At 47.8% G+C, this 17047-nt stretch overlaps 1 protein-coding gene across 13 annotated transcripts in view; it reads left to right on the top strand.

Annotated features, from left to right (window-relative positions):
• Nucleotides 1–232: 232 nt before the first annotated feature.
• The window catches only part of MSH5 (mutS homolog 5), a 17537-nt gene continuing 722 nt past the window's right edge, over nt 233–17047 (top strand). The window contains exons 1-23 of one of the 13 annotated variants that reach the window (XM_027099313.1): nt 233–294; nt 704–854; nt 1127–1250; nt 1708–1788; nt 1974–2036; nt 2752–2873; nt 3060–3169; nt 3426–3461; nt 3785–3867; nt 4996–5041; nt 8158–8296; nt 8412–8474; nt 13171–13299; nt 13597–13669; nt 13830–13939; nt 14176–14256; nt 14489–14576; nt 14827–15016; nt 15122–15248; nt 15662–15811; nt 16158–16235; nt 16436–16579; nt 16781–16918. In XM_027099313.1, the coding sequence (XP_026955114.1) occupies nt 717–854; nt 1127–1250; nt 1708–1788; nt 1974–2036; nt 2752–2873; nt 3060–3169; nt 3426–3461; nt 3785–3867; nt 4996–5041; nt 8158–8296; nt 8412–8474; nt 13171–13299; nt 13597–13669; nt 13830–13939; nt 14176–14256; nt 14489–14576; nt 14827–15016; nt 15122–15248; nt 15662–15811; nt 16158–16235; nt 16436–16579; nt 16781–16918 (2313 nt within the window). In that variant the 5' untranslated portion in view covers nt 233–294; nt 704–716. Of the gene's footprint in view, nt 295–324; nt 474–703; nt 855–1126; nt 1251–1707; nt 1789–1973; nt 2037–2751; nt 2874–3059; nt 3170–3425; nt 3462–3784; nt 3868–4995; nt 5042–8157; nt 8297–8411; nt 8475–13170; nt 13300–13596; nt 13670–13829; nt 13954–14175; nt 14257–14488; nt 14577–14826; nt 15017–15121; nt 15249–15661; nt 15812–16157; nt 16236–16435; nt 16580–16780; nt 16919–17047 lie in introns of those variants that run through there. The other 12 variants (XM_027099316.1, XM_027099312.1, XM_027099314.1 and 9 more) reach the window with 12 other exon arrangements.

Below are 17047 nucleotides of genomic sequence, written 5' to 3'. Positions count from 1 at the left end.
CCACCCCGTGTCAATCAAGGGCCAGAGGCCCGGTTGCTAGGCAACAGCAGAGGGCGGGAAGTTTGAACGTTCTGGCACCGCCCCATATGCGAATAGGCCAGTCATCGTCCAGCCTTCTCTGCGGTCCCCTCCTCCCTCTCGCTCTGTTGGATCTCTAGGCAGGATCCGGGTCTCTTCGACCAATAGCGGCTAAGAAGGCGGGGCGTGTGCGCGCGCACCCCGCCCTCGCGTCGGCGCACCCTCCCGCAGGCCCGCGGCGTTTAGTGACGCGGTCTCGCGCACGTCGCGACCCAGGTGACTGAAAAGGCGGGAAAACGCCGCGAGCTGTCCGCAACTGGGTGGGGAAGTCAAGAGCGTGAGGCTGTGATCTTGGGGGCTTGGTTGGCAGGGGCGGAGTGAGGAGGCGTGCAAAACTTGTCCCACAGGACCCTCAGACTGTCTCCAAACACAACCTCCGCGTGACAGGAATAAGGGTGGGGCGAGTGGTGTTTTCCACAGTCTGTACTTTAGTTAAATACCCGAGAAGTCGCCCCTCCAGATGCCCTGCACCTGTGACCACAGCGCTCGAAGGCCCTAGCAGCCCTGCCCCTCAGCCCTCTCCCATTAGTTCTCAGTGGAGTTGCATTTCTGTGCGCCCCGCGACCCCCGCCTCCTCGCGGGTGAGATCTCGCTCCTGAACCGCCTTCATTTTCTTCATCCACAGAGCCTCCAAGGCCATGGCCTCCGTAGGAGCGACCCCAGGCAGGACGCCGCAGGGACCGGGACCCAGGGAGGCCTCGGCCAGCTTCCCCAGCCCGGCCCCAGTGCCGGAGCCCCGGGAGGCCGAGGAGGAGGACGAGGAGGAGCCCGCGGAGGTCTGGGGGCGGGGTGGAGAGGCGATGTCTGAGGAGCCAGAGCTCGAATCTGGAGAGCAGGGAGTTGATAGGAACGTCTGATTGTTAGCCTGTAACGGGGCTGGGAACAAGAGCTGGGCCAGTCACTTCCCTCCGCTGAATGTCGCTTTCACATTAACTGAATGGGGGTGATGAGTTGATAAAATAATTAAAATTAAATAAGGCATGCCTCAACCCTGCACTTAACGAGTGGTTGGTTCAAATATTTGTTTCCTTTCTTCCTTGCCGGACAGATTCATCTGTGTGTGCTGTGGAGCTCAGGGTACCTGGGCATTGCCTACTATGACACTAGTGACTCCACCATCTACTTTATGCCAGATGCCCCAGACCACGAGAGCCTCCAGCTGCTCCAGAGAGGTGAGGACGGAGCTAGGAATTCCTCTACCCTGGGATAAGAAGCGTATTTCACTCGTAGGTCCTTACCTGACTCAATCTATTTTTATTAGTTGACTCCTAGAGGCCCCCTTTGTTGTTTGTAGGAATTCATCTCATTATTCACAAGTGTACCAGGAGCTGGAGATACAGTCCTGGGCAAATCAGTCATGTCTGTCCTTTAAGGGTCTACAGTCTAGTGATAATCTCCTGGGCACCCCTCTTCCCTCCCACCACCCCATCAGTCTTACTACTCCTTCCTTTTCTAATCTCATGTCTGACTCCGACTTATGCTCCCAATGTGGGGGGCACTCCCTACTCTTAGAGGGAGGAAATAAGTTTCTGAGGGGTGAAGGGAGATAGCAAGGGGAGGGCTACGGGTTCCCTCTTAGTCAAAAGATAAAGATCCTTGAATTCATTTGGTCTCCATTCTCATTCCGAGTTCTGGATGAAATCGATCCCCAGTCTGTTGTCACGAGCGCCAAACAGGATGAGAATATGACTCGGTTTCTGGGGAAGCTTGGTAAGGACTGGGTAAGGGAGAGAGGGAAAATGGGGAAGGACTAAATTATGGAATGTTCCAGGACACTAAAGGGTCTTGGGGGGAGCTACAGCCAGGAGACCAGAATTGGGTGAGAGGGAAGGTGGGACAGCGGCAGAAGGACTGAGATGTACAGACTGATGGCCCTTTCTTTGCCTCCCTCACAGCCTCCCAAGAGCACAGAGAGCCTAAGAGACCTGAAATCATACTTTTGCCAAGTGTGGATTTTGGTATCTCCTCCCTTTTGCTTTGCCCAATCCCCCATCCCGGTTTTCTGACCCTTTCTCCTAACACCACCTTCATCATCAGAGGTCTCCCCTCAGCCCTATCTCATTCTAAACCTTTGTGTTCTTCAAGCCCCATGACCAGTCTCCCCACGATCTCTCCTAATCCCTAGCCTTTAATAACCTGCAGCTTAGGCTTGTCTAGGGATGAGTGCCTTCCGTGAGAAGAGGGAGTAGTAACACTTTTTGGTCAGCTTTGATTGTTGGCATTTTCCCCTTTAAGCCAAAGCCATTTACCCCTTAAAAAAAAAAAAAAAAAGGCACTGCCTCAGTGACCTCGTTCATCTAGAAGACACTTCCATAACCTTCCCGGATTTTGCAAAAAGGACAGGGAATGTTCTATCCTAAATTAGATGTTAGGGCATTCATGTTATTAGTTCCTCTGTTAATATGATTTTTTTGACCCCAAGTCCCCAATTCCAGACAGATACCTTACTCTCCTGAGCCATTTATCTTTCTCAGTTTATGTTCCCAGCCAACCCTTTTTAAAGTGTATGTAGAATAAAGAGTCTGAAAATTTGGCTCTTGTCTCAGCTTTCCATTAGCTGCCTGTGTGAATTTGGCAAGCCACATCATCTCTCTTGCTTCTGTTTTCTCATTCTTAAAATAAGGTGAAGAATCGGGCTATAAGATCTTTCCCTCCCTTCTTCCCTCAAAATAGGCCTGGAGATAAGCAAACAGCGCCTCCTTTCTGGAAACTACTCCTTCATACCAGACTCCATGACCGCCACCGAGAAAATCCTCTTCCTCTCCTCCATCATCCCCTTTGACTGCCTCCTCACGGTGAGATGGGTCCCGCAAGGTAAGGGCTGGGTTGCAGCAGGTTAGAGAAAGGCACAAGCACCTGGAGACTAGATTTGAGTCCTGGGAGATACTAGCCCAGCCCTGGAAAATAATAGTTTTCCCTGGTGTCGTCCAGCCTCCAAGACGTTGGGATTTACCCCACCTCCATTACTGATCCCCTCCTAGGTTCGAGCACTTGGAGGGCTGCTGAAGTTCTTGGGTCGAAGAAGAATCGGGGTTGAACTGGAAGACTATAACGTCAGCATCCCCATCCTAGGCTTTAAGAAATTTGCGTTGTAGGTCATTTACCCTAACCTCAACCAAAGTAAAGTGGGATTGGGAGGCCTGGAAAGTAAGACGGGATGGGGGGCGTTGGCAGTGACCCATCTGGTAAAGTGCTCTAGGACACACAGGAACTCCTGAGGGTGTGGAGCTCTGGGGAGAAAACTGAGACAGTACTCTTGAAGGAGAGCTAAGCGGGTATAACTTAAGAATGAACTCACACCTCACATACCCCAGCCACCTTCCTTTCTGCTTGTTTTCTGTCCTCAGGACACATCTGGTGAGCATAGATCAAGACACTTACAGGTAAGGAGATGGAGGCAGGCTGTCATCTTTGGGGAGGGAGAAGGATTAAGCTTAATGCTCTAATAATCCTTAACGGGGCTCCAATTTCTTTAATCCTGGGGCTGTTAAGAGCTCTCTCCCTGAAGGAAAGAGAAGGGGGGTGAGGGGAGAGAAGAAGAAAAGCACAAAGTGTCACCCTCCTTTTCTAAAGGGAGAAACTGAGGCAGAGAGCAGTGAGGGACAAACCTTACATCAAGACTTCATCTCAGGAGGTGTTCCCAATCCCCATTCCATTTTCTCAATTGCCTTTTAAAATACAAATTACCCTAATTTCTCCCTGATAGTGTTCTGCAGATATTTAAGAGTGAGCCTCACCCCTCAGTGTACAAAGTGGCCAGTGGACTCAAGGAGGGGCTCAGCCTCTTTGGTAGGTTTGCCCCCTCCCTCATCCCACACTACACAGGCCTGCCAGAAAAACAGCTGCCTCCAAAGATGTATCCCAGTCCCTCTCTTTCCACTTCACCCCATTGCCAGCTGTCTCTTCTGCTCCAATCCAGCTTCTTTTTTTTTTTTTCTTAATTTTTTTAATTTTTGGCTGCCTTGGGTCTTCGTTGCTGCACTCAGGCTTTCTCTAGTTGTAGCAAACGGGGGCTGCTCTTCACTGTAGTGCGCAGGCTTCTCATTGTGGTGGCTTCTCTTGTTGCGGAGCACGGGCTTTAGGCGCGGGGGCTTCAGTATTTGCCACGCGTGGGCTCAGTAGTTGTGGCTCGCGGGTTCTATAGCGCAGGCTCAGTAGTTGTGGTGCACGGGCTTAGTTGCTCTGCGGCATGTGGGATCTTTCCAGATCAGAGCTCGAACCCGTGTCCCCTGCATTGGCAGGTGGATTCTTAACCACTGCGCTACCAAGGAAGTCCCAATCCAGCTTTATTATCCTCTTTGTACCCTCCCTCAGTTTGGGCATCTTCCTGAAACCTTGTCCAGTATAGTTGTCCAGTGTCATTTGCGTATCATTTCTTACTCTACCAATTCCATGTTTATTCCTTGGGTTTGTATGAATATTTCTACTAGTGGTGTACCTGTCTAGGGACTTTGGGAGGCCCTATGTATAGAGGAGAGTTATATAACTGCATAACTCCCATGTTTGCTTTGCATAGAGTCTTTATCTCTTATAGTTTCAGGCTTTAGGGTGTATTGGGGACATCACCCCAAGTAACCACATGGTTTCACCGTGCATCTCAGTGGGTTGTGTCTAATGTTTACGTGTATGTGTTGGGCTTTTTGTGAGTCTAATTATGCCTGCTCTGCATATTTTTCTGGCTGAGTGTTCCTGTGAGTGCCCATTCCTCCCCCAAGCCCATGTAAGGTAATCCCGGCTCAGACTTGTGGCCACACTCTGGCTTTGGCTGCCTTTGTGTCCTGTATCTGGGGAACGCTCCCCAGGCCAGCCAGCTGAACACCCAAACCTCTGACCCTGATGCCTCAGCTTAGACATCCATACATTCCTTTCCCTGACCCTGCTTATAACAGGCTCACTCCATACCCCAATTCCCAACAGGAATCCTCAACAGATGCCGCTGTAAGTGGGGAGAGAAACTGCTCAGGTGAGTAAGAGTCACACACGTGCTACAGGTTAATGCAGGCAATCTGTAGACTCAAACACACCACCCTTAGTAGTAATGAAAACAACTGCCCTTTCCTGAATGCTGGCTAAATGCATTTAATCCTTACAACGACCCCACGTGGTAGCTAGTGTTATTCTCATTTTACGTTGTCAGCACAGGTGCACATGTACCCACTGATGATACACGGACTTTCACACATACACGCAGCAGAAGCAGAATCACAAGACAGCAATGTACACATGGTAATATCTTTTTTTTTTTTTTTTTTTGCGGTACGCGGGCCCCTCACTGCCGCAGCCTCTCCCGCTGCAGAGCACAGGCTCCAGATGCGCAGGCCCAGTGGCCACGGCCCATGGGCCCAGCCGCTCCGCGGCACGTGGGATCCTCCCGGACCGGGGCACGAACCCGTGTCCCCTGCATGGCAGGCGGACTCCCAACCACTGCGCCACCAGGGAAGCCCCGGTAATATCTTTAATTATTAAAAACACACTTCAAATTTGAGCTGTTCTCTGAGGACTCTCAAATTTGTATCTCTAGTTCCGAGCTCCATATGTGGAATGCTCTTTGCACATCATCGCCACCTGCAATTTCCACAGGCAGCTCAAACTCAGAGCATCCAAACTGACACCCACTGGCCCTGTTCCTCTTCCTGCATTCCCTTTTCTGGTTAACGGCATTGCTGGCAATATAGCTTCTCAAGCTCTGAACCTTGGATTGATGCTTCTCCCTCACCCCCCATATTCAATTATTCACTGAGACCTATTGATTCTATCCAGAAATGTCTCTCAGCCATCCCCTTCTCCCTCTTTCCTCTGCTCTATTTCTGGCTATCTTCATTTCTAACCTGGAGCATTGCATTCACCTTCAAATTGGTCTCTCTGCCTCTAAACGCTTCTTTTTCCAATCTGTTCTTCATTCCAAAATAGAGGTCTGAGCATGTCACTCCCCCACCCCCTTTTTTTTAAGCTTAAGTAGAAACAAAACATAAACCTCAGGAGGTTTCCGCATTACCTGCATAATTAAGGGTCGCATCTTTAGCAGTATGGCATTCAGGGCCCCTCAATTTTAATTTCCAGGCTTACCTCCTCATACCCATGTTTTGTTTTGTTTTGTTTTGTTTTCTCGGCCGTGCGGCTTATGGGATCTTAGTTCCCCACCGAGGGATTAAACCCAGGCCCTCAGCAGTGAAGGTGCGGAGTACTAACCACTGGACCGCCAGGGAATCCCCCCTCAAGCCCTGTTAATGCTGTTCCCTCTGGAAAGTCTTTCCCCTGCTCTCCACCTGTCAAAATCTTACATCCTCTTGCAACCCAACTATCACCTTTCTGGTGAAGCTTTCACAGGCACCTCTGAGGAGACTGACGTGCACTTTGCTGTGTGGTCACATGGTGCTTGTTTATATTTTCTAGTTGCACTATCACAGCAGGTTGTAATTAGTTGGTGAATCTACTTGCCCTCATAGCTGTGAGTGAACTCTATGCAGTGGCCCATTCCTGTTAGCTCAGCACATGGCCTTGTATGCAGTAGAATGCAAACACACTGGTTACATCATCTCTAAAAACTCAGGAAACCTTTGCTAGCCTGCAGGTGTACAATCTTTTCCCCATGCCACCTGCCCTGCAATGTATGTCTTTTGGAGGTTAATTTAGCATTATCTCTGAGGCCATCTCCAGGTAATTGGCGGGGTGATTTAATTACCTCGAAGTTCTCTAGTGCTTCAGGCGCAGATCTCTAGTCTCAACCAGGAATGAAAGGGAAGGAATTCTCAAAGGAGAAGAGAACTGAGTTAAAGGTGAGGGAGGGGTGCAGATTCCTTAGATAGGATCCTGGAGGGCATAGAATCACAATCTGATGATTAGACAGGGCACCTGGAAGGTGACTAAATGACACAGTATGCTCTAAAGAGCACTGTCCTAGCAGTCTGGAGACCTGAGTTTGAGATCCAGTTGTACTTCTTACTAGCTGCATGACTTTGGACAATTTGCTTACCTTCTAAGGGCCTCATCCCCTCAGCTGACTTGAGTCTGGCTCGACTAAGACCTCCAGGCACTCGAAGTACATGAGTCAGAGCTACCCAGGTGTTTTATAAGAAAGTCTGATGAGGCTCGTGCTCTCCAGGTGGGGAGGGTATTCACAGACTGGCCCACACTGCCTCAGACACCTCTGCTCCTTTGTGGCCAAGGAGCAGAGATGCCTAAAACCCACCTCGAATCCACATGAGTCTTCCACTTCATTCTAACCTGGGGTGTTCTAACCCAGGGTAACTGGCCGTAGACTACAGTGTGAGATACACATCCTTAGGCCCCAGTGTCTCCACAGGTTGGCTCTTACACAAAATGATATGCCTAATGGCTTGCTCTAATGTGGGAAAGAATCCATGGGCTCCCAGGTCCTTGCAGAATCTCACACTCTTCATAGCCATAGGGAGATAGGGATACCCAGAATTAGACCAACACAGATGAGACATTTATTTCTGTATAATAATTTAATTTATTAGGAAATAACCTCAGACACAGAAAAGGTAATAATAATAATATAAACCTCTGTGTTTCCACTAGCCAATTTAAAAATAAGACAATGTTATTGAAGCCCTTTAAGTATCTCTACCCAATACTTTCTTCTCTGCAGGGATGAACATTATCACGAATTGAGGACTTACTCTACATGGAACAGTTATATACTTTCACAGGAAGAACATGAAAAGACATGAATGTCTGTGCTATTTCACAGCTAAATACGGATATACAAACTCTTTCTGACTCACTCCTACTCAGCTGCAGAGAGAGCTAGAGTGTTGGCATTCAAATGCCTCAACACACTGCTCTCCCTCTAAAATATTGACAAACTCCATCACATAGCCACATGGAATGACACATGGTCATATCCATCAAAACCGAGATACACACAGTTGTGCTCACATCCAGAGATTTTCAGTAAACGCACCTGCATAGATAGGACACTGTACTTACCAGTGCAGATACATATCGCCACAATCCCCAGGGACCTCCAAATGCACATTTTTCACAAATTGAGATCAAGACAGTGATGAGAACAGAGGTAATTTCTGGTCTCCTCACCCCAACCCTCACTTCCAGGCTATGGTTCACACGTCCAACCCAGGACCTGGAGGAACTAAATTCCCGTCTGGATGTCATTCAGTTTTTCCTGTTACCCCAGAATCTGGACATGGCTCAGATGCTGCATCGATTGCTGGGTCACATCAAGAACGTGCCTGTGAGCTCGGGGTTGGGGGCAGGGAGGTGGGGAAGGAGGTGAGGGATGCTGGGCATCTTGAGGGGCATTAGGGTGGGAGAAGGAAAACAGCGGCTGTCTCCTTGTTTGACTCTAGCTGATTCTTAAACGCATGAAGTTGTCCCACACCAAGGTCAGTGACTGGCAGGTTCTCTACAAGGTAAGACCTCCCTTCTTGAATCTAGAAGTCCAGGTTAAGACCCCCAGCATGTGTTCCAAATCCTCTTTACTCTCGTCACCCGGTCCAACTTTATCCCAACACCTTTAAAAAAACTTTGCACTGTGGAAATTGTCAAAAAAAATTTAGAGAGAATAATACAAAGAACTCCCATGTACCCACCATGTAACTTTAACACTTTGACTCATACAAATGTTGTTTCATGTATATCTTCTCTCACTTTCCTTTTCCTGTATTTTGAAGCAATTCCCAGCCATCATATCATTTCACCCATAAATATTTCAATATGCTTTCTAAAAGAAAATTATTTTTAAAAAAGAATAACAATGCCATTGTCTTATCTAAAAATTAATGTAATTCTTTAACATTAATTATCTCATGTTTAAATTTCTATTCATCTCGTAAATGTAATGATTTTTTAAAATTACAGTTTGTTTAATTAGGATCAAAATATGTTCATATAGCGATGGGATGATGTCTTTTTGAATCTCCTTTATGGGTTCCTTCTCCATTTCACCATTCTCTCTCTCTCTCTCTCTCTCTCTCTCTCTCTCTCTCCTCCTCCTCCTCTCTTCCCCTCTCCCCGCCTCTCCATAGATATATCTTTTCCCCCTTGCAACATATTTGTTGCAGAAGCTGGATTATTTGTCCTACAGAGTTTTCCTTAGCCTGAATTTCACTGATTACATTCCCTGTTTTGTTTTGTTGTTGTTTTTTTGCAGTACGCGGGCCCCTTGCTGTTGTGGCCTCTCCCGTTGCAGAGCGCAGGCTCAGCAGCCATGGCTCACGGGCCCAGCCGCTCCGCGGCATGTGGGATCTTCCCGGACCGGGGCACGAACCTGTGTCCCCTGCATTGGCAGGCGGACTCTCAACCACTGCGTCACCAGGGAAGCCCACATTCCCTGTTTTTGACATGTTTCTCTCTCTTCTAGAATTTCTGTAAATTAATAGTTGAATCTAGAAGCTTGCTCAGGTTCAAGTTTAATTTTTTTCAATAGTGTTTCATAAATGGAGGAACATAATGTCAGTATGTCTGACTCTCATTTTGTGATGATAGCAGTCTTTGATGTTTAATAATTAAGTCCATTAGTTCTTTAGAGATTGCAAAGTAGTGTTATTCTAATTCTGTCATTCTTTCTTCATTTATTAGAATGTTTCTGGAAGGAAGACTTCCTCTCATCTACTCTTTGGTTACCTAGTGATATCACAGAACATTGCTTGATTTTTTCCCCCGATTTTATCTGTCCAGCTATCAGCAAATACGAAATTAGTTCCATAATCCTCCAAGGCAACCAATGAGTTTTTTTGGTTGCTGTTGTTGTTTTAGTATCATTACAAACTTACAGATTTCTTCGTGCTTCAGGCCACTGCATTTTTAATCTTTACACATGTTCGAGATATTCCATCTTTGGCCAATGGGAGCCTCTTCATGTTGGCTTCTGAGTCCTTTAACATGACACTAGTAGACTTGGATAACTTCCCCACTCTCTGGTTTGACAAGATGTACCAGATATACCACTTACATTTACCGGTTCTGACCTAGAACCAGACATTTCTCTGAGGAGCCCTGGTTCCTTTTAGTGAGAAATGGTATTTCTGTATACCACGGTGAGTGCTAGAGGGTACTCGGCATGTTTGGATTATTGCTTGTAGGCCTTTTCTGTGGACAGATCTAGAAACTTGAAAAAAAAATAAAATACATGATAAATTAGTACTGACATCACCTATTTATTTTATTTTAGTTTTTTAGATATCCAGAGATCACTATATCTATATTCTTTTTTTAATTAATTTTTTTTGAGTATAGTCGATTTACAATATTGTGTTAGTTTCTGCTGTATAGCAAAGTGAATCAGTTATACATAAATATATATCCACTCTTTATTAGATTCTTTACCCATTTAGGTCATTACAGAGTATTGAGTAGAGTTCCCTGTGCTATACAGTAGGTTCTTATTAGTTATCTATTTTATATATAGTAGTGTGTATATGTCAATCCCAATCTCCCAATTTATCCCTCCCCCACCGTTTCCCCCTTGGTAACCATTAGTTTGTTTTCTACATCTGTGACATCACCTATTTAAATTCAGCACCACAGGGTTCTTACCTTGTATATTCCATTTTTATCCTCTTCAATATTTCCTTCTTCCATACTGGAGATTCTGTGTCTCAATAACACTAGGAATGAGAAAATCGAAGTATCACTTATTTGCTTTTTCCTACATTACATCCACAACAATCTTAGAATAGCAATATCACCATTACTACCAAAACTATATGATTATTGAACACTATTTAACATTTTTCGGGGGGGAAGGAGGGATAGTTTTTTCTGTTCTCCCTAGGGATATACAGTCAAATTGCTGTGTTTTAGTCACTACTTCAAGTGGTTATGTCACTATCTGGGTATACATTATGTTCATTTGTTTCATTCTTTTTTTGATTTTTAATAATTGCTTCTTAAAATTTAATCTTATAATTATGTAGAATATTTACACAGTTCCAAAGTCAAATCTCCCAAACAAGGTATAGTCAATTAATTGTAACTTCTATCCCTTTTCCCTCTCTCCACCTATAGATAACCTTTAAAAAAAACTTTTTTTGGCTTAAATAAGTTTATCTTTTATAGAAAAGGATAAAAATAAGCAGTCCGTGACTGTTGGGTGGTTTCATAAAGTCCTCAGTGACCCAGTCTCCTTCTGTCTTCCTGTTCTGCCATCCTCAGCATGTGGCTTCTACCACTAGCTCAAGATAGCAATGTGAATTCCAGCTGTAACATCTGCTTTCCAGCTACTACTCCTCCACCGCTATTCGAAGTTTCCAGTGACTCTCTGAAGTTTCTCTGTGCATGGTTTCAGTTTCCAGCTTTTTTGCTGCAGCAGCTGCTATAGTTCTATTCCCAGTGAATTTGAGGTTCTTGATGTCTCATTGCAGAAAGAATTCAGTGAGAAACAAAGGTATAGTTAAGAAGTGGATTTATTTAGAGAGAAACACACTCCACAGACAGAGTGTGGGCCATCTCAGAAGGCGAGAGAGCCTAAAAAAATTTTTTTAAATTTAAGTTTATTTATTTATTTTTGGCTGCATTGGGTCTTTGTTGCTGCGCATGGGCTTCCTCTAGTTGCGGCGAACGGGGGCTACTCTTCGTTGCGGTGCACGGGCTTCTCATTGCGATGGCTTCTCGTTGCAGAGCACGGGCTCTGGGCGCGCAGGCTTCAGTAGTTGTGGCATGCAGGCTCAGTAGTTGTGGCTCATGGGCTCTTGCGCGCAGGCTCAGTAGTTGTGGCGCACGTGCTTAGTTGTTCCATGGCATGTGGGATCTTCCCCGACCAGGGCTCGAACCCGTGTCCCTTGCATTGACAGGAGGATTCTTAACCACTGCGCCACCAGGGAAGCCCTCTACAGTATATTTACCTAACATGTAAAGTAGTTTCAGTTTTATTTTACGTGAGCAGATGTGTGTGACTATTTGTATATTCCCTCCCACTACTTAACATTTATCCTTGGCTTCAGGCAGGCCAGGCTCCGCGTTCAAGCACTCTGCCTGGGAGACCCACCATATTCCTGCTCAGGATAGCATGGTGGTTAAAAGCCAGACACCTGGGCTCAATTCCCAGCTCATCTGTTTACTCTCTGTGAGACCTTGAGCAAATTGTGTTACTTCTTTGTGCTTCAGGTTGCTCACCTGTAAAATGGACTCATGCTAGTCCCCATCTCCTAGGATTATTTTGAGAATTGAATGAAATTAACACATGTAAAAAGTTTAGAATATTGCCTGGCGGGTAGTAAACATTCAATAAGTGTTAGTTCTTATTCCTACCTCTATTCATTTGCCCATGCTCTTGCCCCCACCCAGAATACCCTCCTCCCTTTGGAATTGCCTTATTCAAGACCAAGCTTATTTCTTTTTCTCTGCAAAGATATCCCAACTATTTTAGCCCATATTAGTCTTATTCTCTGAACTTCCTTAGTAATTTTAGTCAGTTTCACAACTTGGTCAATCTTTTTTGTGGGTAGTCATTGTTTTTGTTGTTTGTTTCCATCATGGCTAGATTATAAACTCTTTGGTTTATACACTTTATATATCCTCTGTCACAGAGTGAGGCTCAGTCAGTGTCCTTTGGATTGGGTTTATCCACTCAGTCTAATCCCTGTTTAGAGCAGCCACCTCAGGTCACTGACTTGCACGCTGGAGAATTAATTCTCAGTGACTCTCACCCATCCCCTCTTCCTGCTGTCTCTTACCCAAATGCTGTCATTGCCCCTTCTGCTCATTTACTTCTTCTCTGCCTTTCATATCCCTATTTCTCTTTCTCCTTCCTCTGTACAAACTTCTCTCTTGGGATATTGTACAAATCTCTTTCAAAGCAACTACCACTTTATTTTTAAATCTTCTGGGTGTATTTGTCTTCCTTACTAGACCACGAGCCCATCTAGGACAAGGGACCCAGTTGTCTTTGTTGTCTTTGGAGCCTCAGTGTTTAGTGTGGTGCCTGGTGAAGAGTTCTGCAGATACCATTTTCTCTCTCACTGTTTCTTTTTTGCATTTGAGATCTTCTCTCTGTCTCTGTTATTGTGTTTTTCCCTATTGGTCTTTGTTCTTCTCAGTCCATCCCTGTCCCCTCGCCTAAGCCCGGCCTGGGTATGGGCCACCCTCCTCTGTCCATTTCTCCTACAGACAGTGTACAGTGCCCTGGGCCTGAGGGATGCTTGCCGCTCCCTGCCCCAGTCCATTCAGCTCTTTCGGGACATTGCCCAAGAGTTCTCTGATGACCTACACCACATTGCCAGCCTCATTGGGAAAGTGGTGAGTGGAAGGAAAGAGGCAGAGCTCCTGGGAAACTAGGGGAGGGATGGGTTTGGGTAATAGAGAACGACGGGGCTCTGGGGAATGTGGTGTGGAAGATGGGGATGCATGGGAGACACTGAGGTCAGCTGGATGACCAAGGGATGGGATGGTGAGAGGAGATGGCAAAATATCAGGGATCTGCTTGGGGGCTTGGAGGGTTAGGGTTGAAGCAGGGACTGAAGGGGCCCAAGTAGAGGTGAGGAACAGGACGAGATGGTGCTGGATGTAAAGAACCTGGACTTCTTGTCTCCTCAGGTGGACTTTGAGGGCAGTCTTGCTGAAAATCGCTTCACAGTCCTCCCCAACATAGATCCTGAAATTGATGAGAGTGAGTGTTAGGTGTACGGATGGGCCTATGAGCCCTGAAACATGAGCCTGCCCAGTGATGGGGTACCATTCTCAGTAGGCGGCCACTGCATCTGGGGATAATCATCGCAACCAGAGCAGGAACCTTACTTTTGATATCCACGTGTCTTTCACCCTCCTAGAAAAACGAAGGCTGACAGGACTTCCCAGTTTCCTCACTGAGGTGGCTCGGAAGGAGCTGGAAAATCTGGACCCCCGTATTCCTTCATGCAGTGTCATCTACATCCCTCTGGTGAGGGCAGGAGGGTGGGTGTGCTCCCCAGGGGTTTTTTAGGGGGACATTAGGCCTATGAAGTACACATTAGTAGATAAGAAAACCCTGGAGAAATCTGAAGAACATGAATACTTTTTGGTGGCTTTAGCCCCCTGAGGGAAGCATTGGGGGATATAGGGGACTCTGGCTTCCTCTAAGGAAAGAAAGTGCCCAGTACATCACTCTCTGCTTTATCTCTTTTCTACTCTCCGCAGATTGGCTTCCTTCTTTGTATTCCCCGCCTGCCTTCCATGGTGGAGACCAGTGACTTCGAGATTGAGGGTCTGGACTTCATGGTGAGACCCTTGACCTCTGTAGGGGTTGATAAGGAAAGTGAATGAGCAGCTGAGAGGAGGGCCTTACCCCATCAGCACTGCCCAATGTGGGATCCCTCTTCTGTTGTTTTACTCTGATCTTTACCAGCTCTGAGACAAAGGAGAAAGAAATCAAGGTCAGGGCTGGAGCCGGGGTTAGATAGGATGAGGATCGAGAGAAGCAAAGCCCATAGCTTTGAACCCTTGTATCCAGTTCCTCTCAGAGGAGAAGCTTCACTATCGTAGTGCTCGAACCAAGGAGCTGGATGCATTGCTGGGGGACCTGCACTGCGACATCCGGGGTGAGGAGAAGCGAGTGGCTGGAGTGGAGCGGGCAGCATGGAGATGATTCTGATAGGCTCCTTTCCTTCCTGCCATTGCTCTCTCTTTCTCTCTCTCTCTTTCTCTCTCTGACTCTGTCTTTTCTGAATGTCTCTGGGTATTTCAGATGGTATCTGCAAGCCTGTTTCTGGATCCCTCTGCTGGCCTCTTTGTCTCTCCTTCACTTTCCCCTGGAGCTGACCCCCAGCTCCCTCCCTTACCTACCCCCAGACCAGGAAACCCTGCTGATGTACCAGCTGCAGTGTCAGGTGCTGGCACGGGCAGCTGTCTTGACCCAGGTGTTGGACCTCGCCTCCCGCCTGGATGTCCTCTTGGCTCTTGCCAGTGCCGCCCGGGACTATGGCTACTCAAGGCCCCGTTACTCCCCACGGCTCCTTGGGGTACGAATCCAGAATGGCAGGTGAGAACAGAAAAGGGTGGAGGCATAGACAAGAGGGGCCCAAAGGCCCCATCTTCTGCATCCACAGGCCATGTGCAAGGTACCTCTCCACCCACTCCACTGCAGGCATCCTCTGATGGAGCTCTGTGCCCGAACCTTCGTGCCCAACTCCGCAGAATGCGGGGGGTACAAAGGGAGGGTCAAAGTCATCACTGGACCCAACTCCTCAGGGAAGAGCATATACCTCAAACAGGTAGAGGAATCCCTACAAACTGGGCCTCTGGAATGTTCTCCATTGTCTCCATCCCCCACCTGCCAGTCAACCCAGGTCCCTACAGCTCTTCTCCCTGTGTTCTGACCCCAGCTGTCATGAAAAGACCGTAGCCCACACCCGCTGCTCCTCTTCCTCCCAAGTTCTCATTCTCTACCTGAGGGAGAGCCATGCTCTAATGACCGTTCCATGGCCTGAATTCTCCTCCCCCACCTCTGAATTAAAGTGTGCCTTTGCTCACTCGCTGCCCTTTACTGATTCTAAAGCGAGCAGAGGGGCTGTGATCTTCTATTAAACTGTGTCCGTCTCTCTTGATCTATTGTTCTCCCCTCAGTTTAGCCTCACCTTCACCTCAGCCACACGAGGCACCGGGCCCTGTCTCGTCCCCTATTCAGGTAGGCTTGATCACATTCATGGCCCTGGTGGGCAGCTTTGTGCCAGCAGAGGAAGCCGAAATCGGGGCAGTAGACGCCATCTTCACCCGAATCCATAGCTGTGAATCCATCTCCCTTGGCCTCTCTACCTTCATGATCGACCTCAACCAGGTCAAAAGGAGGATGGGTTGGGGGAGGGGGATAATGGGGAAGGAACCCTACCCGTGAAAAATGTCAGGAAAAACGTTCCTTCTGCCTGCTCTCTAAACTAGGGGCAGGGAGCACCCAGTTCAGAGACCAGGAGAATCAATACCGCGAACCTTTATCTATCCCCGGCTTTGTGTGAGGCACTGTTGGCAATGAAAGGATGAACAAAACATGTGTCTCGCCGTTAAAGAACTTGCAGTCCTGTTGGGTGGACACATACACAAGCAGCTTTACTGCCAGGTAGACTGTGGTCAGTGCATTACAGGCCTCGAATGTTTCTGAAACTATCCCTTGTCCACCTGGTACCCAGCAGGTGGCGAAAGCAGTGAACAATGCCACCGAGCGGTCGCTGGTCCTTATTGATGAATTCGGAAAGGGAACCAACACGGTAAGGGGAGAAGCTGTTGAGGATCTAAGGAGGGGAAAATGAAGGAGGGCTAAGGAACAAGAGGGTGCGGCTGCGCCTCTGGAAAAGAATAGGGGTGTGTGGGTAGAAAAGAAACAGTGTGAGGCGGGAGAGGCCTGGCAGGAGGAGAGGGGTGCACGGGGCACTGTGGTTCCACAGCCTCACCGCTGCCCTCTGCACAGATGGATGGTCTCGCGCTTCTAGCGGCCGTGATCCGACACTGGCTGGCGCTTGGGCCCACGTGCCCCCACATCTTCGTGGCCACCAACTTTCTGAGCCTCATTCAGCTACAGCTGCTGCCACAGGGGCCCCTCGTGCAGTATTTGGTGAGGAACCAATCCAGCTCCTTAGGGGCCCCTAGGCCGAGCATTTCCCAGAGCTGGGAACTGGCTTCTCCGTCAGAACAGGGGCTCCTTGAGCACAGGGACCACGTCCCTTCCTGTTTCTCACTCTCCACAGCAACTGACCAGGGGACTGGGGCAGGAAGCAGAATGACTGATAACATTCCCCTTTTATTCTCTTTTAAGACCATGGAGACCTGTGAAGATGGGAATGACCTTGTCTTCTTCTATCAGGTTTGCGAAGGTGTTGCCAATGCCAGCCATGCCTCCCACACAGCTGCCCAGGCTGGGCTTCCTGAGAAGCTCGTTGCTCGTGGCAAGGAGGTGAGGTCCAAACAGCAGCCACCTCCGCCAGGGCTCCCTTCCACCGTCCCTGCTTCTCCGAGGGGCCTGGATTCTGACCCTACAACACCCACTCCCACCCCTGCCCCTTCCTGCTTCTCTGAGGGACCT

The sequence above is a fragment of the Aethalodelphis obliquidens genome, unplaced genomic scaffold (assembly GCF_003676395.1).
Source record: "Aethalodelphis obliquidens isolate GAN/ISIS:26980383/991018 unplaced genomic scaffold, ASM367639v1 scaffold131, whole genome shotgun sequence".
Classification (NCBI taxonomy): Eukaryota; Metazoa; Chordata; class Mammalia; order Artiodactyla; family Delphinidae; genus Aethalodelphis; species Aethalodelphis obliquidens.
Note: the sequence above shows the minus strand (reverse complement) of the source record. Positions and strands in the feature narration are given on the sequence as shown.